The sequence below is a fragment of the Onychomys torridus genome, chromosome 9, assembly GCF_903995425.1.
Source record: "Onychomys torridus chromosome 9, mOncTor1.1, whole genome shotgun sequence".
Classification (NCBI taxonomy): domain Eukaryota; kingdom Metazoa; phylum Chordata; class Mammalia; order Rodentia; family Cricetidae; genus Onychomys; species Onychomys torridus.
In genome coordinates, this window is record NC_050451.1 from 34,805,112 (window position 1) to 34,832,498 (window position 27,387).

Below are 27,387 nucleotides of genomic sequence, written 5' to 3' on the forward strand. Positions count from 1 at the left end.
ATAAGCGGAAGTGACGGAGGAAAACAGCAGCGTCAGAAATTGGCTCCGATGCGCATTAGTGGCTACACCTAAGGTTCCGTGGCCTCACGGCTTCCAGGTTTTCAGGAGCAGGTCAGGGCCCAAGCCGAGAGGACCTGACGTGGGCTGGGCTTGAGCGGCTCATGGTATCTTCAGAACTAGTTCCCCGTGGAAGAGGCGGCAAAGAAAGGTACCAGAGCAGAGGCCCCCAAGAGAAGCCCTGCAACCGTGAAAGCAATTGCTTAACCTTTGTCAGGTGGAAGATGGGAGCCTAGTTTGATGAAAGAGCACTAGACCGCACCAGGCCGGTGCCCCTCGGTCGCTTCTTTCTGTGGTCCTCAGGTTTGTCATTTGTATTGTGAATCTTTAACCCGAATGACCCCAAGTTCAATTCTGCCTCTGTAAATGCTGCATAAGGAGTCCTGGTTGGGTTTAGAGGGAGGGTGGGTAGAATCTTTACTCAACCCTCCGGGTCGAAAGGCAGCATGCTTCTAATTTACCGTGGTGAGTGGGTAGTTGCACAGAAAATAGAGGTTCCTTATTGGTCCTTTGCAAAGCCAAGTAAGCTTAAGAATCAAATCGCTTCATTAGGTGGGCATCTGGAACCATAGCAAATTATTGTGGGACCAAATGGTAACACACAAATGTTTGTAGCTTTAAATCTTCTGTAGACTTAAATTGCTGTAAAGCAAGGGACGTTGCTTTTTTTTTTTTTTTTTTTTTTTGCTTTTCCATACAGGGTTTCTCTGTGTAGTCCTAGCTGCCCTAGAACTAGCTCTGTATACCAGGCTGGCTTCGAACTCACAGAGATCTGCCTGCCTCTGCCTCCCAAGCACTGGGATTACAGGCATGCACCACCACCGCCTGGCAAAACACAGCTTTTTAGCGGAGTTGATAACACAGTTTTAAAGTAACGAGGTGTTTTAGAGATAGAGTGTAAACTTCCATTCCACAATTAATGAGAAAACTCAAGAAAGATAGTAAAGTGCCCAAAATATGCAATAGAAGCACAGTTGGAAGTTTTGAGAAAAAAATAGTGGACGGTAATGTAATGTTTTCAAACTGTGCTACACACAAACTGCTACTAATTTAAGGGCAACACATTTAATTTGTTTGTGGGACACATCCTTGCTTTGTTTCCTAGGCTAGCCTTGAACTCCTAGACCCAAGTGACCCTCTTGCCTCAGGCTCCCAGCTGAGACCGTAGGCACACCCGTTGCACTTAGATATTTTTAATTTTTATTCTTACGTACTTGTTAGTAATTGGGAAGTGCATTGTTGGATCTCCATTCACTCTGTAATGTCAAGGTTTCCATGTAACATAATATAAGTATAAGGAACATGGTTGTAAGTGTCAATGTCATTTAGAGAATAATAAGTCAAGTGGTGTCTGATGAAGACCAAGACTGTGATGATGGTCAGTAGGTGCGTGTCCAAGTGTTGGGAGATAATGCGGTCCCCTAGAAGAGTTTTGGGGATGTTGTTATTTCTCCTTCTATGAAGCTTATGTCACTGAAACTTTGAATGTCATTTTCAAAGAATGGAGGGCAACATGAAGCTTGCAATGGTCGAAGATGCTGTGGAGTACTGCCTGTTTCTGATACCAGATAAAGCAAGAGACACAGAAGAAACCAAAGAGATTCTTCAGAAATACATTGAAAGAATAATGACCCAGTTTGCAGCTATCCTGGTCCCTTACATCTGGCAGAATCAGCCTTTCAATCTCACATATAAACCTGCAAAAGGTAGAGTAATCCTTTCATTTACTGTTGTCTAAGAGAATTTACACCCACAACTTATAAAATCAGTGTTGTTTGCCCATATCATGTAAGCCCCTAACTTGAAATATATACCACAGAGGTCAGATTGTGGGGACCGTGGCTGTTGTTCTGAACTTTAGTTACGATGCTATAATGTAAGAGCCTGCACAGTCCAGGCTTACCCTGTTCCTCAGTCATGGTTCCCTTTTACTGGTCAGTGCTTATCTTAATGATGTCTTTAGTGGGTTGCTTTGTTTCATGTAGTTGTTTGCTGAGAATCAAAGAGTGATTTTATCTGGCTGACAGAGATTATGAAATGGGTTTTGTCACTATCAGTTGCTATCCAGGAGCATCCTGAATGTCCTTTACTGCTTACATGTGTTGACTTCAGTCAACTCTAGCAAAATACAGTGATCTGTTCCACCATGTCCTCTAACTTTATGAAAATGATTAATAGATAGCTGGCCCAGGCTGTGTTTACACAGTGACTTGTGTAGGGTCTGTTTAGGGTCAGGAGCCCGGTATCTTTTGTTCCTGCCATTTGGGCTCATAGTTTAGTGCTAATCTGTTATATTTGGCTAGCAACTGCTAAGTTTCTCCTTTGCTATTAATTTTACTGCACTTCTTCCAGCACTGGGCATTGAACCTGGGGCCTTGTGCATTGCTAAACAACTGGTCTACCACTGAGCTATTTCTTCAACCCAAATTTTGTTGAACTCTTATTTTCTAGAATACATGTGATGTTTATCGACAAAGATACTAGCAAATTGCCACATCTAAAACCAACCCTTTAGCCAGATACCATAGCACCCATGTTCTTAATACTCTAAAGGCTGAGGCAGAGAAATTACCAGCCTGAGGCCAGCCTGGGCCACAGAGGAAGACTCAGTTTTGCAGCAAAAGCAACCTATTAACTTTTAGAAAACCATGTTTACCCTGTGTTTTCTTACTTATCTAGTGGCACTGCTGACTAGTTACTGAAGCTAGTGAGTACTTCAAATTATCTTCTTCACTTTGCTATGTTCAGTCAGGCAGGAAGGCCTAGTGTGAGCACTGCCAAAATACCCCTTTTCACATCTGTTTGATTTTAGTGCACGATGTTGGCAGTACCTTTGTAGAACACAGCTTGGATGGTGCCATCTCCTGGCTTAAGCTCCTTCCTTTTCCTCTTGCTGTAGGGGAAGGTTTCAGTTGATGTCTGATGTGTAACGTAAATAAAAATTATACTCTAAGCATAGGAATAATATAAATGATAAAAAGTAATAAAGATCGTAGTGCTTTAATCTAACTGGAGAGATAAGGGTGATTTGGACTGAGCAGAGGAGTTGAGCATTGAGCAGGACTCTCACCTCACCTGGGTTTGGCTGGGATGGCTCTGGTAGACTCTGTGTAACATTTGTCTGGCCTTCATTCTGTTAATGTGGTGCATTGCATTGATTAATTTCTTAAATTTTTATCTATTTTATGTGCATGGGTGTCTGCCTGCATGTATGTCTGTGCACCATGTTCATGCAGTGCTCTCGGAGGTCAGAGGAGGACATCAGATCCTTGGAACTGGAGCTCCAGAGGATTGTGAGCTGCCATGTGGGTGCTGGCAATTGAACCCGGGTCCTCTGGAAGAGCAGCCAGTGCTCTTAACCACTGAGCCATCTCTCCAGCCCCGTATTGATTGATTTTTGTATGTTGAACCATCTTTGTAGTCATAAATCCCACTGGATTGGTATTATAACCCTTTCAGTGTGTTGTTGAATTTGGTTAGTCAGCCTTTCATTGTTGAGACAAAAATACCTGAGAAAAATCAGCTTAAGAGGATTTGTTTTAGCTTACAGTTTTGGACTGATCACTTGACTCTGCTGTGTAATTCAGCCTGGCCTCAAACTCTTGATCCTCCTGCCTCAGCCACCCCAGCTAGGATTACAAGTGGGTGCCACTCTGCTCAACTACTAGAGGTTTTTGATTACTGAGTCAATATCCTTCCTAGTTATAGGTCTCATAGTATTTTCTACTTCTTCATGATTGAGTCAAGACCTTAATTATTAATTTATCCATTTCTTACAGGTTTCCCAATTTTTGGTGTAAGGCATTCATAGATGCCCTTATAATTGTTTTTATTCTGTAGAAAGAGTATACTCTCTGTAGAAAGAGTATACTGTTCCTGCTTTCGTATCTGACCTGAGTAGTCCCTTCTTACTCCCATTTAATCTTGTTCATGATCTGTCAACTTTGCTGACCTCTCCCCCATTTAAAAAACAAAACAAAATGCCCTGTTGTTTCATTGATCTCTGCTGTAATTGTCTTGTTTCTCTGCTGTCTTACAGTGTAAAGTTAGCGTGCTGCTGTGAGATTTTACATAACTGTAACTGTTGCTGTTACAATTGTTGATAAATTTTATGAAATTTTGTATGTAGTGCTTTCATTTTCATTTGTCTCAAGATATATTTTCACTTCTCCTGTGATTTCCTTTCTGACTCTTGTTTGTGTAAGAATGTGATGTTTAGCTTCTATATACTTAGGATGGTACACTTGTTTGGAATGTTCTGCAATTCCAAAAGCAGAATCCTTATATCCCCATGATACTCCCTTATCTACTATAACTCTGTACCTTTGGCCAAGCTGTCCCTTCTTCCTGAAAAGTCCAGCTCTCGTCATTCTGCAGACAACAAACCTTTACGTTCACACAGCCTTTAGTGTGCTTTCAAAGATGGTTTGGTTGTCTGTTCCTTGTTTTAGGCTCCTAAAAAATACACATTCTATATCTTATTCAGAATTGCAGCCCCAGCTCCCAGAGTAATTCTTGGAACTTAGCCAGTGGCTAGTTATTGAATGCTTTCGTGTATTTTTCCTTGCACTGTCAGAGTTGGCTGGTTTATATGATCACTTCTCTCTTGTTTATAGGAGGTGTTCCTGCTCATATGTATGGCATGACGAAGTTTGGAGATAACATTGAGGATGAATGGTTTATTGTTTATGTAATAAAGCAGATTACAAAGGCATTTCCAGAGTTAGTAGCAAGGTATTGTCACTATTTTAATTATTCTAAAGGAATTCTCATTTTTAAAGCATAAGTGATTATATGTGTCCATTTAGTAAATTTTTTTTCCCTGTGGTCTGGTAGAAAACACACATGCATGTGTGCAAGCACACACACACACACACACACACACACACACTTTAAAGACAGTCTCATTGTATAGTCATTGATGGTCTGGAACTTGATATGTAGACTAGACTAGTCTTGAACTCACAGAGATCCACCTGCCTTTGCCCAGTCAGTGCTGGGATTAAAGATGTGCGCCACCAAGTCAGAACTTTTTTTCCCCCTTAACCCCATTAAAAGTTTATAATAATAACTTCTGGGAAACCACCAGCACAGCACCATCTTTTATGCTGTTTCAAATTTTGTTTACTGCAGATATCTGTTCTCTTATTACTAGAAATCTATGAAATACATATTACCAAGGGCTGTGTGTCAGCAGATCTTCCACACTGTCAGGTCAAGTGTGGCAGATCATGGGGGAATGGCTGCACGTGAGGCCAAGAATATTGTACCCAAAGATTCTTTTTTTTTTTTTTTGAGCTGAGGATTGAACCCAGGGCCTTGCGCTTGCTAGGCAAGCACTCTACCACTGAGCTAAATCCCCAACCCCAAAGATTCTTTTTTAATTCAAATTCTTATACTCCAGAACAGGGTAAATACACAGAAAAGATTAAAAACAAAAATCTGGGTGTGGTTAAAGTGAATCATGTGATGATGTTACTCAAAAATTAAAAATAGATGAGACAAAAATATCTTTACAGGTCTAAATTACACTGTACACAAAAGCCTTCCTAATTTCACCTACAAGTGGTTATTACCTGCCCCCTTTCTTTTGGGACCTTATAGTACCTCTGTATTTCCATATTTTTGTCCAGTATAATACTTTGATTTTCTATTTAATCTCTTTCTACATTTCCTTACAATCTTATAGTTTCCTATAGGCTTTTACTATATTTTTTAAAGATTTGTGTGTGTGTGTGTGTGTGTGTGTTTCTGTGGGTTTGTGCGCTTGAGTGCAGGTGTTGGTGGGAGCCAGATCATTAGATGCCCTGTAGCTGGATTTACAGGCATTTGTGAGTTGACTGATACAGATGCTGAGAACCAAGCCTGGGTCTTCTGTAAGATCAGGACATGGATATAGCACGGATTCTAATTGGTCTTAATAAAACCTGGAGTCAGATATCAGAGTAAATGCCGAAAGATCAGAGAAGTAAAGGAGCTAGCCAAAGTCACCTCTTACCTCACCTCCACAACTTCTCAGACCAAAAGGGGGCTGGGCTCCTGTCTCCGCCCACCTTATATTCCTCTCTCCACCCAGCCATATCACTTCCTGTCTCCTGTCTATACAGACCTCCAGACCTCTATGGTTAACTAATGGCCAGCTCTACCCTCTGATCTTCAGGCAAGCTTTATTTGTTAGAGCACAAACAAAATATCACATTTCCCCCTTTTTGTCTAAAAAAATATTATAACTAATATAAAAGAAACTATATACTATTAGTACAATAACTATATATAATATATATAGGCAGTAATTACATCAACAATGTCTAGTCCATAAACATTTGGCAAATTCAGAGAAAATACTCCATTGTCTATTCTATCTTGGTGAGTCCTAAAGGTTGTACCTAATTCACTTTCTATCCTAACTTGCATTACCAAAACTATCTTTTAATGTCTCTCAACCCTATGCACTTTACACCTCTTTAGTGAGTTTCTTTTCTAAATCTGGTAACAAGGAAAACTGTAACTACAGCTATAAAGTCTTCAACTCCATCAGAGACCCAAGAAGGAAATAATAATACCTGAGTAATCAGGAAGTGCAAGCAAGTGACTTCCAAAAAATGTGAGAAATGACAGAAACAGCTGGCTGCCTGGACAGTCACCCAAGGTTCCTCTGTAACGTTGGGGCATCCATCTTTGGCCCACAGGCCTAGCTTATCTGACAGACTTTCCTGTGAAGCAGAACATTCTGAATGACTGTCCTACCTTGTCTTGGCGAAGTTCAGCAGTCACTTTCTTTTGTGTTCTGCTTGTCCAATTTGGATGGCATACTGTCAGCAGTCAAGGCAAGGGCACTTTCATGCCCAGTGGCTAACTTTTGCCACAAAGAAAGCAAACTCTTATGTGGAGTTTCTTCGATGCCCATCATCTCTCAAGTAGATTGGTATTGCCAGGAGCAGACATGTTTCATTGTCATAAAAAACAAACAAACAAGGCTAGGCAGTGGTGGCACATGCCTTAATCCCAGCACTCGGAAGGCAGAGCCAGACAGATTTCTGAGTTCAAGGCCAGCCTGGTCTACAGAATGAGACCCAGAACAGGCACCAAAACTACATAGAGAAACCCTGCCTTACAAAACCAAAAAACAAACAAACTGCTGAGCCATTTCCCAGTCCTGCTTTACTGTATTTTAAATTTTACCCTTTTTGACAGCTGCGCATAGTACATACTCAAGTATTTTCTGAGAAGGGAAAATGCGTTTGATCAAAGCTGTTTTGTGCTCTGTGAATGTGAAAGGGGTCTTTTCTTTCGTTAGGATTGAAGACAATGATGGTGAGTTCTTGTTAATAGAAGCTGCTGACTTTCTGCCTAAGTGGTTGGACCCTGATAATAGTGCCAATAGGGTAAGTACACCTAGGCTTGGAGAATACAGGGATGAAATCATGCCACATTATTTTCTGTGTCCCTAGAGCCTCCCAGAGCCCACGAAGAGACTAAGATGTGCCATTTTGCAGGTGTTTTTTCATCATGGGAAGCTGTGTATTATTCCTGTGCCAAGGAAATCTGAAAGAAAACCCTGGCTTCCCACTACACCCCCAACAATCCAACAGGCTTTGAGTATCGTCTCAGCACACCCAGAAGCTGTTTTAGCTTCAGAATCTGTACAAGCTGCTGTGGACAGGCGCATCAGAGGGTAAGAAAGAGAACACTGATCCTGTTAGCTGAGCAACATTTGGTTCAGGGCAACACAGGGTTTTATTTGCATATAGAATGTCTTCCACCTAGATTAATTCTCATCTGCATTTTATTGTTGTTGCTGTTCATGAAATTGACAGTTAAATTTATGGGATTTAAATTCAGAAATTAGATCAATTGATTAATTGACTGAGATAAGGTCTCACTATGTTGCCCAGGTTGGCTTTGGACCCCAAGGCTCAAGCTAACCTCTTCCCCCAACCTCCTGAGTAGCTGTGATTCCAGGTGTTTTTATCAATGTGCCTGACTTAGGTGTAGTTTTTCTTCCCATTCAAAAGTATCTTTTTAACCGGGCAGTGGTGGCGCACACCTTTAATCCCACCACTCAGGAGACAGAGGCCAGCCTGGTCTACAGACTGAGTTCCAGGACAGCTAGGGCTCCACGGAGAAACCCTGTCTTGAACTCCACCCCCAGAATATCTTTCCTTATTTACCTTAGGTGTCACAGCAAAGTATTATCTATAAAAATTTGAAACCAGGGCTGGAGAGATGTTTTTATGGTTAAATACACCAGCTGCTGTTCCTGAAAACCTGAGTTCAGTTCCCAGCACCCATATGGCTACTTATAACAGTCTGTAACCCCAGTCTCAGGGAATTCAACACCCTCTTCTGGCCTCAGTGGGCACCAGGCATGCAAATGGCACACAGACATACATCCACATCTAGGCAAAAACATTCATACCCATAAAATAATAAATTAAAAAAAAATAAAAATTGAGATTTTTTAAAGATGAAAACCTGAAGAAAGCAATACTGTACATTTGACCTTATGTTGTTTTGTGGTTCTGGAACTTCTGTCTGGTCTTTGACCTGTGTGGAACCCTTTAGGTTTCATTTTGAAGAGAAGACAAGTTCCAATAGCACTTTAGCTCAATGTATTGTCTTTTTTTTTTTTTTTTTTTAAAGACTTATTTATTTGTTATGTATACAGGAGAGGGCGCCAGATCTCATTACAGATGGTTGTGAGCCACCACGTGGGTGCTGGGAATTGAACTCAGGACCTCTGATAGAGCAGTTGGTGCTCTTAACCTCTGAGCCACCTCTCCAGCCCCCTTAATGATACTAAAATTCTTTTTAAGCTGAGCATGCTAGCTCACACCTTTAATCCTAGCATTCTGGAGGCAGAGGCAAGGAGATCTCTGTGAGTTCCAGGCCAGCCAGGAATACTTAGTGAGACCCTGAGAAACCCTCAGTATTTGCATGCAGAATGAAAGCATTATGCTCCCTGTCACAGGTACCCAGAAAAAGTTGAAGCTGCCCTCCATCGCGCGCACTGCTTCCTCCCAGCTGCAGTTGTGGCCGTGCTCAAACAGCGACCCAGACTGGTGTCCGCAGCGGTCCAGGCCTTCTACCTACGGGACCCCATTGACCTAAGAGCCTGTCGGGTTTTCAAGACGTTTCTGCCTGAAACACGAATAATGGCATCTGTGAGATATCTTTCTCGGTCATTTAGTTTTTCTTATAATTTTCATAGTTCTCTTAGAAAACTAATGCACATTTCTGTCTGTGTAGGGGGAGTGTTAAGACTCCTCATTTTGTGACTTAGTATGTCCTACCTACTTTTGACCATATTTTCCCTCTACTGCAATTACTTCCTTCCTTCTTAACAATAAAACATCTCATCCCTTAAGAATTATTATCTTCCACCCCCTCCTAAACCACCCTAGTGTAATTAGTGATAATTCCAATCGTGACAACTGAAAAGTGGGTAGTATGTGAATGTTTATCTTAGTAGCTGTTTCTGAAAACACACAGGGCCTTCTGCAGCTCTCCTAGGGGTATAAACGGGAAGCACATGAGTGGGCTGACAGTTAGATCCAACTATGAAATGATATCAGAATCCAATTTCAGAAGACTCACATATTTTGTATCCCACTGCCCAGGTCACTTTTACTAAATGTCTGTATGCACAGCTGGTACAACAGAAGTTTGTGCCAGACCGGCGGAGTGGATATGGGCTGCCACCTCCAGCACATCCCCAGTACCGAGCCCATGAATTGGGCATGAAGTTGGTAATGTTGAATAAGAAAACTACCTAACTTACTTTCCCTCCCTCCCTCCCCCTCCCTCCCTCTCTTCCTTCCTTTCCCCTTCCTTTCTTTCTCTAATACAAACGAGCTTTAAGGACTGGAGAAATGGCTCAGTGGCTAAAAGTACATAGTGCCCTTGCAGAGGACCCGAGTTTGATTGCCAGCATCTGTATCTGGTGGCTCCAGAACCAGTGGGCTCCCAGGCTTCAGGCCTCTGTGAGTACCTGTGTGTACATGTACATACTCATCTACACACATCCACATCCACATATAAATAAATGAAGCATTTTTAAAAGACTACACAAAGACACTCTTGAACATTAATGATAGAGATATAAGTTGATTCAATCCCTATAGACATAGTTTCCCACTGTTCATCAACATTTAAACTGCACCAACCATTTTGCTTGTCATTTTCACTGAGATACGAATGACATAGCATAGGAATTCAAGAATACGTCCTGCTTATGTGAGAATGAAGTAAAATTCATCAATTCAAATCAGAGTGTCAAGGGAATTATTCAGTAAATAGTGATCCAACAGCTGTGAAGCTGTCTGAGGTCCCCCCCCCCCCCAAGATAGGGTTTCTCTGTGTAGCTTTGCGCCTTTTTCCTGGAACTCACTTGGTAGCCCAGGCTGGCCTCGAACTCACAGAGATCCTCCTGGCTCTGCCTCCCGAGTGCTGGGATTAAAGGTGTGCGCCACCACTGCCTGGCACCATCTGAGAGTTAAAGTCAATTCCTTCACACAGCAAAATAAATTCCACTTGGATTAAATAATTAAATGTAAAAATTGAAACTATAAAATTAGAAAATATAAAAAATTATCTGACTAGGAAAGGCCTTATAAAGCATGGCTTGCAACCATAAGCAACAAAAGACTGATGATTTGATTATGTAAACATTTCTGGCCATGTGCAGTGTACATCTGTGGTCCCATTTAGAATCCAGAAGCCAGAATGCAGCCCAGATGACAAGACAGCAAAACTGTCTCAAACAACAACACAACAGTAAGTGGAAGAAGAGAATTTCTGCAGGGAAAGAAAAATGCCATGAACTCAAAAGATAGCAGAGAATCTGGGGAAGGATTAGATGTTCCTAGAGAAAAGATACTGAGTACTTTTACATGTCCAGAAGTTGAACAGATAGTTCACAGAGAAGGAAGTGCAAATGAATTTTAATTTAAAAATGAAAAAACTTTAGAGTTGGGGATTTAGCTCAGTGGTAGAGCACTTGCCTAGCAAGTGCAAGGCCCTGGGTTCGATCCTCAGCTCCAGAAAGAGAAAGAGAAAGAAAAAGAAAAAAGAAAAAACTTTGACCTCTGTTCTTAAAAATTAATATAAAGCCACAAAATAGTTTTTCACTATTAGATTGGCAAGTATAAAGAAGTATGAGAACATATACTGAATTGGTAAGAATTTATAAGAATATATAAAGGAATAACAAGTTGATAGAAATAAAAATTGAGCTGGGTGTGGTGGTGCACACCTTGATCCAAGCACTTCGGAGGCAGAGGCAAGTGGGTCTTTGAGTCTGAGGCCAGCCTGTCCGCATACTGAGTTCCAGGACAGCCAGGGCTACATAGTGAGACCCTGTCTGGAAAAAAATCCACAAAAACAAAAAAGTGTTCTAAGTGTTCACATGCCATTGTGTCTGGTCATCTAGTTCTTATTGGGGCTACATGGGAAGAAATTAATTTAAGGTGATAGAAAAAGAAAATACAAGAACAACGTAACCAAAATTCTGTCTATGTCGTCTAGGCTCATGGATTTGAGATTTTGTGCTCCAGATGTAGCCCACATCTCTCTGACTCCAGGAAACCCCCTGTGACTGCTTCACCCCTCTGGGCCAGCTTCCTTGAAAGTCTGAAGAGGAACGATTACTTTAAGGTGGGACTCATGGTGCTTGCTTCTTGCATGCACGTGTGTGTGTGTGTGTGTGTGTGTGTGTGTGTGTGTGTGTGTGTGTGTGATTCGTGTTCAGTGAATGTGGAGCTTACCAGTTGACTCTACTGGTTGGCCAGGAAGCTCCCAGGCCAGCCTCATCACAGAGAAATAAAGCGAGGTAGAAGATGTAAATATATGAGCCTGGTAACAAAGATAATTTAAGGCGAAGGCTCCTGTACATCATTGCTAACATTGTCATTGATGGACCCTTGCCTGAAAGTAATTTGAGAGTGTAATAGAGATATGATCAAAATGCATTAAATATACAAAAAAAAGTCAAAATGAAAACCATTTCAAGCATTTCAAGGCCAGTTGAGTCATTTACAAGACCTAGCTTCAAAATAATAATAAAATGAGGCTGGGCATGTAGCCCAGTGGTGGAGCACTAACACTGGATAAGTGCTGTTCTAATGGTGGAGCACTCACACTGGATAAGTGCTGATCTAGTGATGGAGCACTCACACTGGATAAGTGCTGTTCTAATGGTGGAGCACTCACACTGTATAAGTGCTGTTCTAATGGTGGAGCACTCACACCAGATAAGTGCTGTTCCAGTGGTGGAGCACTCACACCGGATACGTGCTGTTCTAATGGTGGAGCACTCACACTGGATAGTGCTGTTCTAATGGTGGAGCACTCACACCGGATAAGTGCTGTTCTAACGGTGGAGCGCTCACACTGTATCAGTGGAGCGCTCACACTGTATCAGTGCTGTTCTAACGGTGGAGCGCTCACACTGTATAAGTGCTGTTCTAATGGTGGAGCACTCACACTGTATAAGTGCTGTTCTAGTGGTGGAGCGCTTACACTGTATAAGTGCTGTTCTAATGGTGGAGCACTCACACCGGATAAGTGCTGTTCTAACGGTGGAGCGCTCACACTGTATCAGTGCTGTTCTAATGGTGGAGCACTCACCCTGGATAAGTGCTGTTCTAGTGGTGGAGCACTCACACTGGATAAGTGCTGTTCTAGTGGTGGAGCACTCACACTGGATAAGTGCTGTTCTAGTGGTGAAGCACTCACACTGGATAAGTGCTGTTATAGTGGTGGAGCACTCACACCGGATAAGTGCTGTTCTAATGGTGGAGCACTCACACTGTATAAGTGCTGTTCTAGTGGTGGAGCACTCACACTGTATAAGTGCTGTTCTAATGGTGGAGCACTCACACTGGATAAGTGCTGTTCTAACGGTGGAGCACTCACACTGTATAAGTGCTGTTCTAGTGGTGGAGCACTCACACTGGATAAGTGCTGTTCTAGTGGTGGAGCACTCACACTGTATAAGTGCTATTCTAGTGGTGGAGCACTCACACTGGATAAGTGCTGTTCTAACGGTGGAGCACTCACACTGGATAGTGCTGTTCTAATGGTGGAGCACTCACACTGGATAAGTGCTGTTCTAGTGGTGGAGCACTCACACTGGATAAGTGCTGTTCTAACGGTGGAGCACTCACACTGGATAAGTGCTATTCTAGTGGTGGAGCACTCACACTGGATAAGTGCTGTTCTAACGGTGGAGCACTCACACTGGATAAGTGCTGTTCTAGTGGTGGAGCACTCACACTGGATAAGTGCTGTTCTAATGGTGGAGCACTCACACTGGATAAGTGCTGTTCTAATGGTGGAGCACTCACACCGGATAAGTGCTGTTCTAATGACCGGTGTTGTGTTTTCAAGGGACTGATGGAAGGCTCTGCTCAGTACCAGGAAAGACTGGAAATGGCGAAGAACTACTTCCAGCTCTCCATCCACCGCCCAGAAAGGTGAATTATAACTAGGACCCACCACAGAGGAAGGCAGGCTGCTGGTTGGATAGTTCTTTTTAAGTAATGTAGTTTATAAAAGTATCATGGCTGTATGCATGTGTAATGTGTGTATGGATACAGACATGAGCATGCCACGGGGGATTAAACTCAGTTCATCAGGCTAGCATAGGCATCTCACCTTCCATAAGTAAGATTTTTTGTTGTTGCTATGAAAATAATGTAAATATTTTAGTATAAGTAGAGAATGATATGAGAAGGGAAATATTTATACCGAAGTTGACCGTTACTATTTTGATTTATTGGTTTCTAGATATTTTTATTGTTTGTATCTATATTATAGATATTTTTATTTCTGTATAATTTTACTTATTCATTTTTCTATGAGTACAATTCTTTTATGTATGTGTATGAGTGATTTGTATGTATGTGAGTGTTTTGCTTGTGTGTCTGTACCACATACATGCCTGGTACCTAAGGAAGCCAGAAAATGGTGCTGGAGCCCCTGGAGCTGGGTTGAGAACAGTTGCCGCCATTAGGTGCTGGGAATCAAAGCCAGTCCTCTGGACGAACAACCAGTGCTCTTAACCTCTGAGCCACCTCTCCAGTCCCCACAGTTCTTTATAACAGAATATTTAAGGAAATGGATGTACCATAAGCAGCAACTGTTTCTGCTGCTGAGGAAAATACATGAGCTGCTTAACCCTCTAATGTTCGAGAGGGCGGTGGTTCGTGGGTGTGGTCCCAGCACTCAGGAGGCTGAAGCAGGAGAGCACTGTGAGTTTGAGGCCAGCCTGGCCGGTAGAGACCTTGACTCAAGAAACAAAATAACAAAAGAGACTCCATTTCTCACACTGGTCATTTTCCATCAGTTTCATGTTGGTTTGGTTTGCTTTGGTCTTTTGATATTTGAATCAGAGTCTCACTATGTGGCCCAGCTGGTCTTATATTCTTATTCCTCTTGCCTCCTCCTCCCAGGTTCTGGAATTAAGAACGTGAGCCACCATGAGTGGCCTTTTAAACTATTATAGCCAAACTCCTATCTCCCTCCTGACCTGTTCTTGAATCCCAAAGCTTAGACCTCTTCTTCTGAATGCTCGGCAAGAGTTAAGTGCTCTTAACCACTGAGCCATTTCTCCAGTCCTCAGAGCTCTTAAGATTTTTATGTATTTATTGTGTCCACAGTGTTCAGTCTGCAGGTTTTGCCTGCAGAAGAGGCGCCAGACCTCATTACAGATGGCTGTGAGCCACCATGTGGGTGCTGGGAATTGAACTCAGGACCTCTAGAAGAACAGCCAGTGCTCTTAACCACTGAGCCATCTCTCCAGCCCCCTACTTGGAGCTTTTTAATAAGGGTTCACGACTTTCTATCTTAGTTTTGAGACAGGGTCTTGTATAGCCCAGGCTAGCCTTGAATTTGCTGTGCAGCTGAGATCAAGCTTGAACTTCTGATCTCCTCCCTCTATCTCCCAAGCAGGCGCTACTGTGCTAGACAGTCTCGTGATCTTCCAGCAGCAGCAGCAGCAGCAGCACATCCTCACTGTCCTTGGTCTAGTCTGTTCCTCCACACCCTTATCTCTTCAGTCGTGTCCACACCTACACTGGGTTCCCAACCTCTAGTGACTCTTTTCTTCCATGACAGCCGTTAGAGCCAGGCAAATATACCTCTGATAATGCCAGTCTCCCATCTCTTCAAATTTATTGGAGATTATAATAATGAAAATGTACAGGTACGCTAAATATTCCATCCAAAAAGGATAAATGAATTGCAGTGTATTTTCTTTCAGATTTTTTTAAGTGACAGAGAAAAATTGTGCACGTGTTTTATGTACAATGTAGTGGGTTTTTTGTTTGTTTGTTTTGTTTTTCCGAGACAGGGTTTCTTTGTGTAGCCTTGGCTGTCCTGGAACATGCTCTGTAGACCAGGCTGGCCTCAAACTCACAGATCTGCCTGGCTCTGCCTCCTGAGTGGTGGGATTAAAGGTATGTGCCACCATCGCCTAGCTCAATGTGGTGTTTTAAAGTTTCTATCCACTGTAGAATGGTTAAATCTAAGTAATATGTGTATCACTTCATATATACTTGATGATGCACTTAAAAAATACACTGAACTGTGAGTATTCTGGGTGCACGTGTACCACAGCATGCTTGTGGAAAATAAAGTCAACTTGCAAGAGTCAGTTTCTCCTTCCACTGTGCAGGTCCTGAGGGTCAAACTCGGGTCATTGGGTTTGGTAGCAGGTGTCTTTACCCACTGAGCCATGGTTCAGGCCCTATCTTTTCCTTAAAAAAACAAACAAACAAACAAACAAAAACAAAAAAACTTGTTCATACCTTAATAAAAGTAATTAATTGCCTCTTCCATGTCTCTTTAGTATTTGCTGTTCTTAAATGACTGTATTTGCTATTTAAAAAAAGTTGGTTTTAGCCAGGCGGTGGTGGTACACGCCTTTAATCCCAGCACTCGTGAGGCAGAGCCAGGCGGATCTCTGTGAGTTTGAGGCCAGCCTGGGCTACCAAGTGAGTTACAGAAAAGGCACAAAGCTACACAGAGAAACCCTGTCTTGAAACCCACCCCCAAAAAAGTTGGTTTTAGGGTTTGGTTTTGTTGGTTGATTCTCTGTTGGTGAAATTATTAAGGCCACTCCACGTAGTTAAAAGGGAGGTTTATTTTGTGGGGTACTTACAAATGAAGGGGTAGGTTACAGGGTCTGGCAAGGGTATAGCGCAGTCCGGCGGTGTTCTCTGGAGAACTCTGCTCGGTCCACCTCCAGCGTCCAGAGTCAGGGAACCAAGACAGAGACCTCTTCCTGATCCTTGGTCTTCCGCTTCCTCCTCCGCCCTGCCTTGTGGGTGTGACCATTACCGAAGCCTCAGTGGGGGTTGGAACTTCCAGGCCAATGCTAGGATGGCTATCCACTACAATTCTCAGTGTCTTTTTAGTCCATGCTGGCCTCAAACCTTCTGTATAGCTGAGACTGGTTTTGAACTCCTGATCCTCTTGCTTCCACCTTTCAAGTGCTGGGATCACAGACACACACTGGCACACCCACCTGTGTTTTGCCATTTATTATGACTTTTTCTTGCCCCGTAGTGTCTGCATACCGTGGGGTAGGGATAATTTATTACCCCTGTGATTTTTCTAAGTCTCCAGCTGTGTATTGGAGTTGCTTCATCTAAATAGTTGAGATGGTGCCATCAGTGTAGATAGTAAGTGACGTCACCACCACGAAGAAACGCTCGTGTCTCTTGGTCTTGCTAGTTCACTCGCTATGAGTCCAGGGGAGGAGATCTTAACCGTGTTGCAGACTCTGCCGTTTGATGTCGAGGAGCTGAAGAAAGAAGGAGCTCATCTTCCTCCTGAGGATGGTGAGTGATGGGCCAGGAGCAGAGCAGAATGGTAAGGAAGGAGGGCCTCTCCTGGGGCATGGCTCCCCTGCTCTCTTTCAGATGACCAGTGGTTAGTCCTTTCACCAGACCAGCTGGACCAGCTGCTGCAAGACGCCTCAGGCAGAAAGGACTCACAGCCCGTTCCCCAGAAGGAGGAGGAGCAGAACTATGACGCAGCACAGGTCTCCGACAGCATGAAGGCCTTCATCTCCAAAGTCTCAACCCACAAGGGGGCAGAGCTGCCAAGGTAGCTATGCAGAAATGCCAGTTATACCCAGTGTCGAAGTCATCAGCAGCAGCAAGCCCCATGTCCACTTTAGTTTTCTTCTGTTTTGTTTTGTTCAAGATGGAGTCCTACTGCGTTGCTCTGGTCTCAACTCCTGGGCTTAAGTTACCTCTCTGTCTCAGCCTTCTGAGCAGATGTGACTGTAGCCACATGCCACCACACTGGTGTGTTTTGATGTTGCTTTTCTCTCTCCCTTCTTTTTTCTTGTGTGTGTGTGTAATGGCTGTTTTTATTTTTGAGCAAGTTCCTTGTGCTGCTCGGTGTCCTCTTTCGGTGCTGCTAGAGTGCGTCCTCTTTGTCTGAGGTCAGATTTCAGCTAGCCTTTGTAGTTTCTGAAGTGAGCCAGAAAACGCAGTGGGTTTCAAAGCCCCCACCTGGAGCCATGGCACTGTACTTTGCTAGTCTGTTGTTCTGAGACGCCCTGGCTGTCCTGGAACTCACTATATAGACCAGGCTAGTCTTGAAATTACAGCTGTCTGCCTGCCTCTCTCTCTCCAGAGTACTGGTGTTAGAGGTGTGAGCTCCCATGCCCGGCTTCTATAGACTCTTATTCAGAACCTGTAGACTCTACCGCATGTAGCTCTCACTGGGCTCTGGCTTCTGATCTCCTGCCTCGCAAGCAGACAGAATCTTGAAACTCAAAGAGAGGGATTCAAGGAACTCATCAGAGGCAGAAAGAATCACAGGTCTGTGAAGCTGTTTGTGGCAAGTAAATAGGAAAAAGTGGGTAGAATCGTTACCTGTGCAGCAACTACCTCTCTCCTTCTCTTTTTGCTGGTAATGGGATTGACCAGAGGCTGTGCACACCAACAAATCACCTTGCTAAGCTCCTTCCCAGCCCAGTGAAACTTTGCCAGTGTTACTATTCCTGAACTGTAAGAAAAGATACAAGTTTATGCACGCTATTTGTTGTAAAGAGGCAAAGAATAAGGGAAGGTACAATTCGTTAAGCTTTGACTTTTGTTCTTTTCTTGCCTTAAACTCACATGAAGTCACGATCTTCCTGACTACCCCTCCCAAGTGCTGGGGTTAAAGGTATAAGCTTGGAGTCCTATAAGAATAAACACTGTGTAAGTGAACTCAGATAAATAATTTCTTTCACTACGTGTCCTGTAGGGAGTAAAGAACAGATAGGTCACCGAATGCAAATGCTTGGTCTCTGTTAACAAGGTGTAAATTTACTTTTCTCTCAACAGATTTTTGTATTTTTATTGCCACCCAAATAAACATAAGGAGTTTTTCTTATTTATTTAAACTGTGATTTCCCTTGCTGTTCCTTTCTTGGATATTTCTGGTAGTTTCTCTACGCACAGTACTTCTTAGAACATGCCTCAAAGAACTGTGGTCAGGGTAAATTACAGGCCCTTTTCCCTTTGATCTTTCAGAGACCCTTCTGAAGCGCCAATCACTTTTGATGCAGATTCCTTTCTTAATTATTTTGATAAAATTTTAGGTGAGTTACAATGTGGTGTTTACTTTTATTTTGCAACTGTGAAGGGGTATCACTGTTTTTAGTGCACTGGGACATTAGCTCATGTATGAGCCAAAATACTACTTTCTTTTGATGGTTTCGAGTTGTTTTTAACCATAAATTACTTCCTGGTTGAATCGCTTTACAGAGGCAGCCTAGTTAGTGCTTGACTTGCTAACTGCTGACTGAGTGCACAAACCTTTTACGTTTGGAAAGGATTTTAATGTGGCTTCCATGTTACGTTTTTTGTCTTTTTGTTCAGACTTACTATTTTAGAAATCGATAGGGAAATAAGAAACAACAGAGGCCTGGGTGGTTGGCTCAGGTAGGAAAGTGCTTGCTGCATAGGAGCATGAGGAGCTGAGTTCAGATCACTGGCACTCACATAAAAAGCCAGGCACGGATGCATAGGCCTCTAATTCCAGTACTGAAGGGACAGAAATCGATAGACAGATCCCTGGAGAGACTGTGTCAAAGTACAAGGTGAAGAGTGATAGAAGAAGACCCCTAACATGCAGAGGGATATAAGCTGCCCTGTGGGTGCTAAGAACCAAACCTAGGTTCTCAGCAAAACGACAGTGCTCTTAACCTCTGAGCCATCTCTCCAGTCCCCATTTTTTGTCTGTATTTTTTATGGTGCTGGAGATCAAACCCAGGGTTTCATACATGCTAGGCAAGTTCTCTACCACTGAGCTCAGTTTTTAAATTAAAAGGTATTTATTATTACTGTGTGTGTGTATGTCTGTGTGGGTGGGTGGCGTGTGTACAGCATGAGTGTAAAAGTCAGACAGGACAACTTTGTGGTGTAGTTTTCTTCTCCCCCTTAGGGCATCTAACGCAGATCATCAGGTTGTACAACAGGCACCCTGTCCTTGGGAACCATCTCAACAGCCCAGTGTTTTCCATCTCACTCATTCACTCACTCATTCATTCATTCATTCATTTATTTTTTTTTTTTTTTTTTTCGAGACAGTGTTTCTCTGTGTAACAGCCTGGCTATTCTGGATCTCACTCTGGGTACCAGGCTGGCCTCCAAGTCACAGAGATCCACCTGCCTCTGCCTCCCAAGTGCTGGGATTAAAGGCTTCATCTTTTTTAAAAAATTTTTTTAATTAATCAAATTCACTTTACAAAGCTGAAGTTGAATCTCTTGGCTCAGCCTGTTCCTGGTCCTACAAATGCCTCCCTGAATCATCGTTTGGGGAAAGGACTTTTACAAAGTAGCTGGGTTAACTCATTTGGTCCTTGTGGAGCATTCCAAGCTTTTTGAGATGTATAAACAGTACTTCCTTCTGTGTCTTGGTCAATACAGGAGCAAAACCTCAAGAGTCAGACTCTGATGATCTGGATGAAGATGACTTCGAATGTTTAGACAGTGATGACGACTTGGGCTTTGACACTCAGGACTCTGAGTCTCTGAAAGGGGCTCTTGGCAGTCTTAAGTCCTACATGGCCCAGATGGACCAGGAGCTGGCGCACACCAGCATGGGCAAAAGCTTCAGTACCCGGAAACAAGCAGTAAGTTTTTAACCTCTCCTTCTCCATGTGTAGGAGAGTGACAGTCATATTTCATCTGAGTTTTCCTTTCTTTTCTTTTGATTTGTGAGGTTTGAAATGAATGAGTGCTAATTTTATTGCTGGCTGATTGATGTTAAGAGTTGACCCCAGGGCCTGGGGTACATGCTAAGCACACAGTCCATCACTAAGCTCTACTCCCAACCCGAAGCACACTAGCTTCCCCCTAACACTGATATAATGAGAGGTTCTAGGGGCCAGGTACAATGACGTGTGCCTGTAACCCACAGCTACTGAAGAGGCTGAGAAAGGAAGATCACTTAAGCCCAAGAGTTTGAGGCCCATGGGGACTGTAACAGAGGGGCAGCTGCTGAGAGTGTAGTTCAGTGCTAGAGCAGGTGTCTGACCTGCACAACGCCTTTGGTTGAGTTTTCCCCACTAAAAGGAAAAGGCAGACTATAAACTTCATTTTCTAAATACAAACTTGGTGACTGCTTCTTCCTCTTCCCCTTCTGTGTCCCACTCCCTTCCTTTCCTTCACGTCAGGGTGTTGCTCAGTGGTATTAAACTCCTATACTCAAGTGATCCCCCTGCCTCAGCCTCTGAGTAACTGAGACTGCAGGCATGGACTACCATGCCTGGTTATAATTTTACACACACACACACACACACACACACACACACACACACACACACACACACGTATGTCTTTATTTATTTTTTGAGTTTTTGGAGATAGGGTTTCTCTGTGTAGTTCTGACTGCCCTGGAACTCACCCTGTAGACCAGGCCGGCCTCGAACTCATAGAGATCCACCCGCCTCTGCATCTCTAGTGCTAGGATTAAAGGCGTGTGCTACCATCGCCCAGCTATAATTATATTCTTAAAGGGCTTAGGGGACTGGAGAGATGGCTCAGCCATTTAGAGAACTTGCTGTTCTTGCAGAGGACCTGGGTTCAGTATGGTGGCTCACAATCATCCTAACTCCAGTTCTAAGAGATTTGATGCCATCTTCTGACCTCTAAGGGCATCAGGCATGCACTTGGTGTACATACATACATGTAAGCAAAGCATTCTTATACATAAAATAAATAAATCTTACCTAAAACATATCTATGGGTGTTTTGTGTACATGTATGTCTGTGCACCGTGTGCATGCTTGGTGTTTTGGAGGCCAGAAGAGCATCAGATCTTCTGGGACTAAAGTTACAGATGGGATTGGAATTACATACAGTTGTGAGCTACCATGTGGGTCCTGGGAATCAAACCTGGGTCCTCTAGATCAGCAAGTGCTCCTAACCTCTAAGACATCTCCATTTCATTTCTTAAGATTTATATTGTGAGTGTGTGCATGTGTATGCACATGTATGCAAGTGCATTTATCACTGTGATTACTGTACATGGGCTGAAGTGAGAACAGGGCATTGACTCCCTTAGATCCAATAACAGGTGTTTGCACCATCTAAACCACATTTAAAACTATAATCGCTTTCAACCTAATAGAAATTATTTATTAGATTTAATTGTGAATAAATATCACCCAAGGATCTTGTTATAATAAGGGCCTTTTTGTTGGTTTGTTTTTGAGACAGGGTTTCACTGTTCCAGCCCTGGCTTTCCTAGAATTCACTCTGTAGACCAGGCTGGTCTTGAAATCACAGAGATCAGTTTAAAGGCATACACCACCATACCAGGCAATAACGGCCATTATTAAGCTGAAAATTTCTGTTTTGGGAAGTTCTGAGAGATTCAGACTGTTAGTCTGTGGACCGCAGTTTGTGTAACACAGATATAAAAGGTCTATAGGTCAAGATGCAGTTTTTCAAATCTCTTCCCCCAGCCTGTGAAATAGGAGGCCCAAGTAACAAACTGGATGCTCTGTAGTCAGATGCCGCTTAAAAGACTGTGGTCAGGGAACAAAGGAAATCTAACTTTTTTCATTTGGGAGAAAACTTAAAACTTAGATTTTTTTTTTTTGGTTTTTCAAGACAGGGTTTCTCTGTAGCTTTGGAGCCTGTCCTGGACTAGCTCTGTAGACCAGGCTGGCCTCGAATTCACAGAGATCCGCCTGCCTCTGCCTCCCGAGTGCTGGGATTAATAGGTGTGCGCCACCACCGCCCGGTGAAAACTTAGATTTTTGTCTTTATGAATGTATAGATATTAATGCAGGCTCTGAGTGTACCTCTTTAATGCTAGCTATCTCTTTGGGATTATTTTAAAGCAGGGACAGACGTGTTCAATTTGTAGGAACTCTTGAGACAGAAATGTGTTTTCTTTAGAACCAAGCTTCTTTTAAGATGGGATCTCTAGTCCAGATTGTCCTCAAGCTCCCTGTGTAGCTGAGGATGACCTTGAACTTCTGATCCTCTGGCTTCCACCTCTCAAGTGCTGGTATTACAGGCTTGTGCCACCACCATACCTAATGGAACCAAGTGTTAATATATGCATCAAATCACATTATTAGAGCTCATTTTCACTTTATGTCACCAAGGACTGGAAATTTCATTTTTAATTTGGAATTCAAGTGTATATATTATTGCTAAGTTATTGCATTTCCCTGTAACCAACATCCAACCTGAAGGGCTACTATCTCATGTTGTACCTTACCTCTCTTCCTCTCCCTAGAAGAAGGAAACTCCTTCCCAGACTGCAAATGACAGTTCAGATGAGGAAGACTCAGGTGCAGGAGACTGCGTTGTCGAAGCGGTAGATGTGGACCTGAACCTGGTTTCAAATATCCTGGAATCCTACAGCTCCCAAGCTGGGCTGGCAGGGCCTGCTTCCAACCTGTTACACAGCATGGGTGTGCGACTCCCTGACAATGCTGATCACAACCCGCCAGGAAGCCAGTGAGGGGTTAGCCTGCACATCAGCTGAATCAGCAATCAATTCTCACTGACTAAATAGCGGTCCAGTCGGCTCTTCATAAGAATGTCTTCCTTGCAGGTTTCAGAGTCCCTTTACCACCTCTCACAAGTCCTGTGATCTCATGAGCTTGTTTTGTTTGGTTTAAATTTTCCCAAGACCCATGTCTCCCTTGTAGTTTAGTAAAACACAGTGCACCCTTGATGTAATTCTGAATATTTAGTTTCTCTCTTGGGTATGTTCCTCCTCAGTCAGAATTTTGAGTTGGCAAAATCCCATTTCATTCACTTTTTAAGTGCTAAACTTTAAAGTGTTTATTCTGTGACATTTTGCACATGTGTTCCTAATTCAAGATAAATTACTATTTTTTAATTAACTAAAATTAATTAAAAGTATTAGCATACAGAGGACTGGGGTTCCATTCCCAGCACCCACATGGGGGCTCACAACCACCTGTAACTCCAGTTCCAAACTGTTTTGATGTCCTCTTCTGGCCTCTGTGGGCACTGCATGCATGTAATGTACATATATATGTATGTGTGTGTGTATACACACACATACACAAACTATAAATGATTAATTAAAAAGAAAATCATCAGGCTGGGTGGAGAGCCCTGTCAATAAAATGCTTGCCACACCTTTCCATTCCCCAGAATCCACCTGAAAAAGCCAGGCCTGGTGGCAAATGCTTGTAATTGGAGCCCTGCATTTATCCATAGTGTGCTGGCCAGCGTCTAATCACCAAGCTCCAGGCCAGTGAGACCTTTCCTCAAAAAGCCATGTGGATACCTCCTGATGTTGACCTCTGCTTCCACACATGAACACACTTCGTTTTGTTTTTCTTTTTTAAAAATTTTTTTCCCTTTTTTAAAATTATATTTGTGTTTTAATTTTACACATCAGCCATGGGTTCCTGTTCTCCCCGCCTCCCGCCCCCACCCCCACTTCCTCCATCCTCTCCCCTCGATTCCCATCTCCTCCAGGGCCAAGACTCCCTGGGATGTTAGCCTCAACCTGGTTGGGATTCAGTACAGGCAGGTCCATCCCCTCCCTTCCCAGGCTGACGCAAAGTAGTTCCCTTGTGTTAAAGCCCCCCCAACGGTTCCAAACAGCCAAGTTCATGCATGTAAGGACAGGTCCCGGTCCCACAGACTGGGTTCCTCCCAAAAAGTTCAAGCTATTCAATTGTCTCACTTATCCAGAGGGCCTGATCCAGCTGGGGGCTCCACAGCCTTTGGTTCACAATTCATGTGCTTCCGTTCGTCTGGCCTTTCGTCCCCGTGCTTTTTCCAATCCTGGGCTCAACAATTCACACTCCCACAGTCCCTCCTCCTTCTCGACAACTGGACACATGGAGCTTCACCTGGGGCCTGGCTTGAGGATCTCTGCATCCACTTCCATCAGTCACTGGATGAGTGTTCCAGCCTGACTGTCAGGGTGTTTGGCCATCTGATCACCAGACTAGGTCAGATCAGGATTTCTCTCGACCACTGCCAGCAGTCTGCAGAGGATGCATCACTGTTGGACAGGTTGTTTTGTTTTTCAATACAAGGTTTCTCTGTGTAGCCCTGGCTGTCCCTGGAACTTTCTCTGTAGACCAGGCTGGCTTCTAAAGATCTGCCTGCCTCTGCCCCTCAAGTGGTGGGATTAAAGGCATGTGTCACCACTGTTTGGCCATTTTTAGCCTTTTGTTGTTGCTATTTTTCTTTAAAGATTTATCTATTTTTATTTATGTGAATGTGTGTTTTGCTTGTATGTATGTGTGTATCATGTGTATGGCTGGTGCCTCTGGAATCAGAAGAGGGTGTATGATCCCTTGCAACTGGAGTTAAAGATGGTTGTGAGCTGCCATGCAGATGCTGGAACCAAATCTGGGCCTTCTACAGGAGCAGCAGGTGCTCTTCACTGCTGAGCCTTTGCTGTTGGTAGCTTGGAGGGCCAGCCTCCAGCTACCACCGGGGTATGCAAAAAAATCCACAAAGGTGGGGAGGGCTTAGGAAAAATTCTTACCTATCTGAGGGCTAGATTTTTTCTATCTGAGGGTATTTAGAAATAAGTTTATGTCTATCTGAGGGGTAAAATAAGGAAACACACAATTTCTGATGGTAACTTACTGTTTTACTTCATCTAGAAAAATCTCTTTCTCTGGTTTTCTCTCTGTCTCCACATAAATACATTCCACACTGTTAAATTCTCCATACAGCCAAGTTACATTTCACACTGTTACAGTCTCCATAATTTCTCCACACAGCCACATACTTCTTTTGCACAGTTACATCTACATATTTCTTCTATTTTGTTACATTCTTTCACATATTATTACATCATTTATTCACTCTTTACTCACTCATTCTCTCATTCATTCACTCTCTCATCTTACTCTCACACTTCTTCCTGACCATCCACAGCTATATGTGCCTAACTTTGGACAACAATGTTACATTTTCTCTCCGCCCATTCAGCTACATCCCTCACTCAGCACGCACACCTACACGCACTCACACACTCATTATTAGCCTCTGTCCAGCTCTCACATTTCTTCACATTGCTTGCTCTCTCCCCTTAGCTAAATTCTGCACAATATATGTTAGATTTTCAGGGTCCACCCATACTCATAACACAAGTTACGTAGTTTCTCTTTGGCTAGTAATGTCACATTGACCCATGCACATAGCTCTAAGTTGACGAGGATCCCATGCAGTAAACAGCTGGCAGAACCTTGAGTCATCAGGATATGAGAGCAGAAAGAGAGCTACTGCAAGGAGCGATGTCTCAGTGTAAACAGCCTGGCCTTAATTTAGCAATAAACAACACCTGGGGATCAGTCTGTGTGTAGCTTCTGCAGGGCAGTTTAGTCTGTTTCAGAGTCTAAAATTAACTGTCTTTAAGACTGAGAATACTGTTACTTTCCTGTGTCAGTAAAGAATATTCTGGTATTATTTCTGATTATCAGAATTATATAGCTTAAACAGAAATCATCTTCCTGACCATTCACAGCTATATGTGTGCCAAATAAGTGTAAAACACACTACCAAAGGGCTGTGGAAAGAACTCTGATTCTGATTAGGGAGGCTTAACAGTGGCACCCAAGAAAGTTATGGACAACCAATCATTTACAGTCAATAACCCCATGGCTTTGCCAAGTGGGGTCCTCCAACAGGGCATCATGCATCTGGTGGATCGACTTGTTAAATACCAGTTGTCACCGCTGTACATTCCCACAGCCCCCTGCACTTTGCTCCATCCTTTTTTTCCTTCTTCTCCCTGCTCTACCTTCCACTGAAGTGTATCTCTTTTGAGAGAAGGAAAGGTCTTGGAGTTATCCTTGCTGTTTCAGGAAACAAAAATATGCTATTCAATATAGTTTAACTGTGTTTGTTAAAAACCACACTGAACAAGCCTCCTTTAACATCTTCCTTCCTGTTCACTGGTCCGACAATATCTCAGTGCCTGTCATGTGGGAAGCACTGCTTCATGAAACAAGACACCATAGAGCAAAGACAAAGTCTTAGTTGGGTGTGGTGATTCACACAGGCAGTCCCAGCACTTGGGAGGCCAGAGCAGAAAAGCAAGCCGTCAAAGTATCCTGGACTATATAGTCAGATGCCACCTCAAAAAAACAACAGGGGTGATGGAGATGACCCAGCCAGTAAAGTGCTTCCTAGGCCAACACGAAGACCCGAGTTTGGATCTAACACCCCAAAAAGCTGGGCAGGGCTCTATAATCCCAGGGAGGGAGAGACAAGAGGATCCCTGGGGCTTGCTGGCTAGCCAATCAGTGATCTCTAGGTTCAGTGAGAGACCCCACCTCAAAAAATAAGGCGGTGGACTAAAGAGATGACTCTGTAGTTAAGAGCACTGGCTGCTCTTCCAGAGGACCTGAGTTCAGTTCACAGCACCCACGTGGCAGTTAACAACCATCTACACAGTTCCAGAGGATCTGACACTCTCTTCTGGCTTCTGTGGACACTGTAGATTCATAGTACACAAACATATGCAGGCAAAGTATCATATACATAAAACTTAAAAAAAATAGTAAGGTAGAAGAGTGATTGAGCGCTAGGCGGTGGTGGCGCACGCCTTTAATCCCAGCACTCAGGAGGCAGAGTCAGATCTCTGTGAGTTCGAGGCCAGCCTGGTCTCCAAAGCAAGTTCCAGGAAAGGTGCAAAGCTACACAGAGAAACCCTGTCTTGAAAACAAAACAAAACAAAACAAAAAACAAAACAAAACAACAACAACAAAAAAAGAGTGATTGAGGAAGACATCTGGTCAACCTCTGTCTACATATGCATATACACACCCATGTACATTCACCTTTCTCCTACATG

General features: G+C 43.2%; 1 protein-coding gene across 2 annotated transcripts; it reads left to right on the forward strand.

Annotated features, from left to right (window-relative positions):
* Positions 1–46: 46 nt before the first annotated feature.
* Ecd (ecdysoneless cell cycle regulator) lies at positions 47–23,430 on the forward strand. Of its 2 annotated transcripts, none has more exons than XM_036199378.1 (14): positions 47–360; positions 1,558–1,763; positions 4,674–4,791; positions 7,355–7,442; positions 7,554–7,732; positions 9,029–9,221; positions 9,678–9,806; positions 11,584–11,712; positions 13,447–13,532; positions 16,795–16,901; positions 16,983–17,169; positions 18,594–18,661; positions 19,992–20,197; positions 22,819–23,430. In XM_036199378.1, the coding sequence occupies exons 2-14, from the start codon at positions 1,559–1,561 to the stop codon at positions 23,044–23,046; spliced, it is 1,923 nt and encodes a 640-aa protein (XP_036055271.1). In that variant the 5' UTR covers positions 47–360; position 1,558; the 3' UTR covers positions 23,047–23,430. The 2 variants fall into 2 exon arrangements, with proteins under 2 accessions (XP_036055271.1, XP_036055270.1); XM_036199377.1 differs by having other exon boundaries at positions 47–208.
* Positions 23,431–27,387: the final 3,957 nt, after the last annotated feature.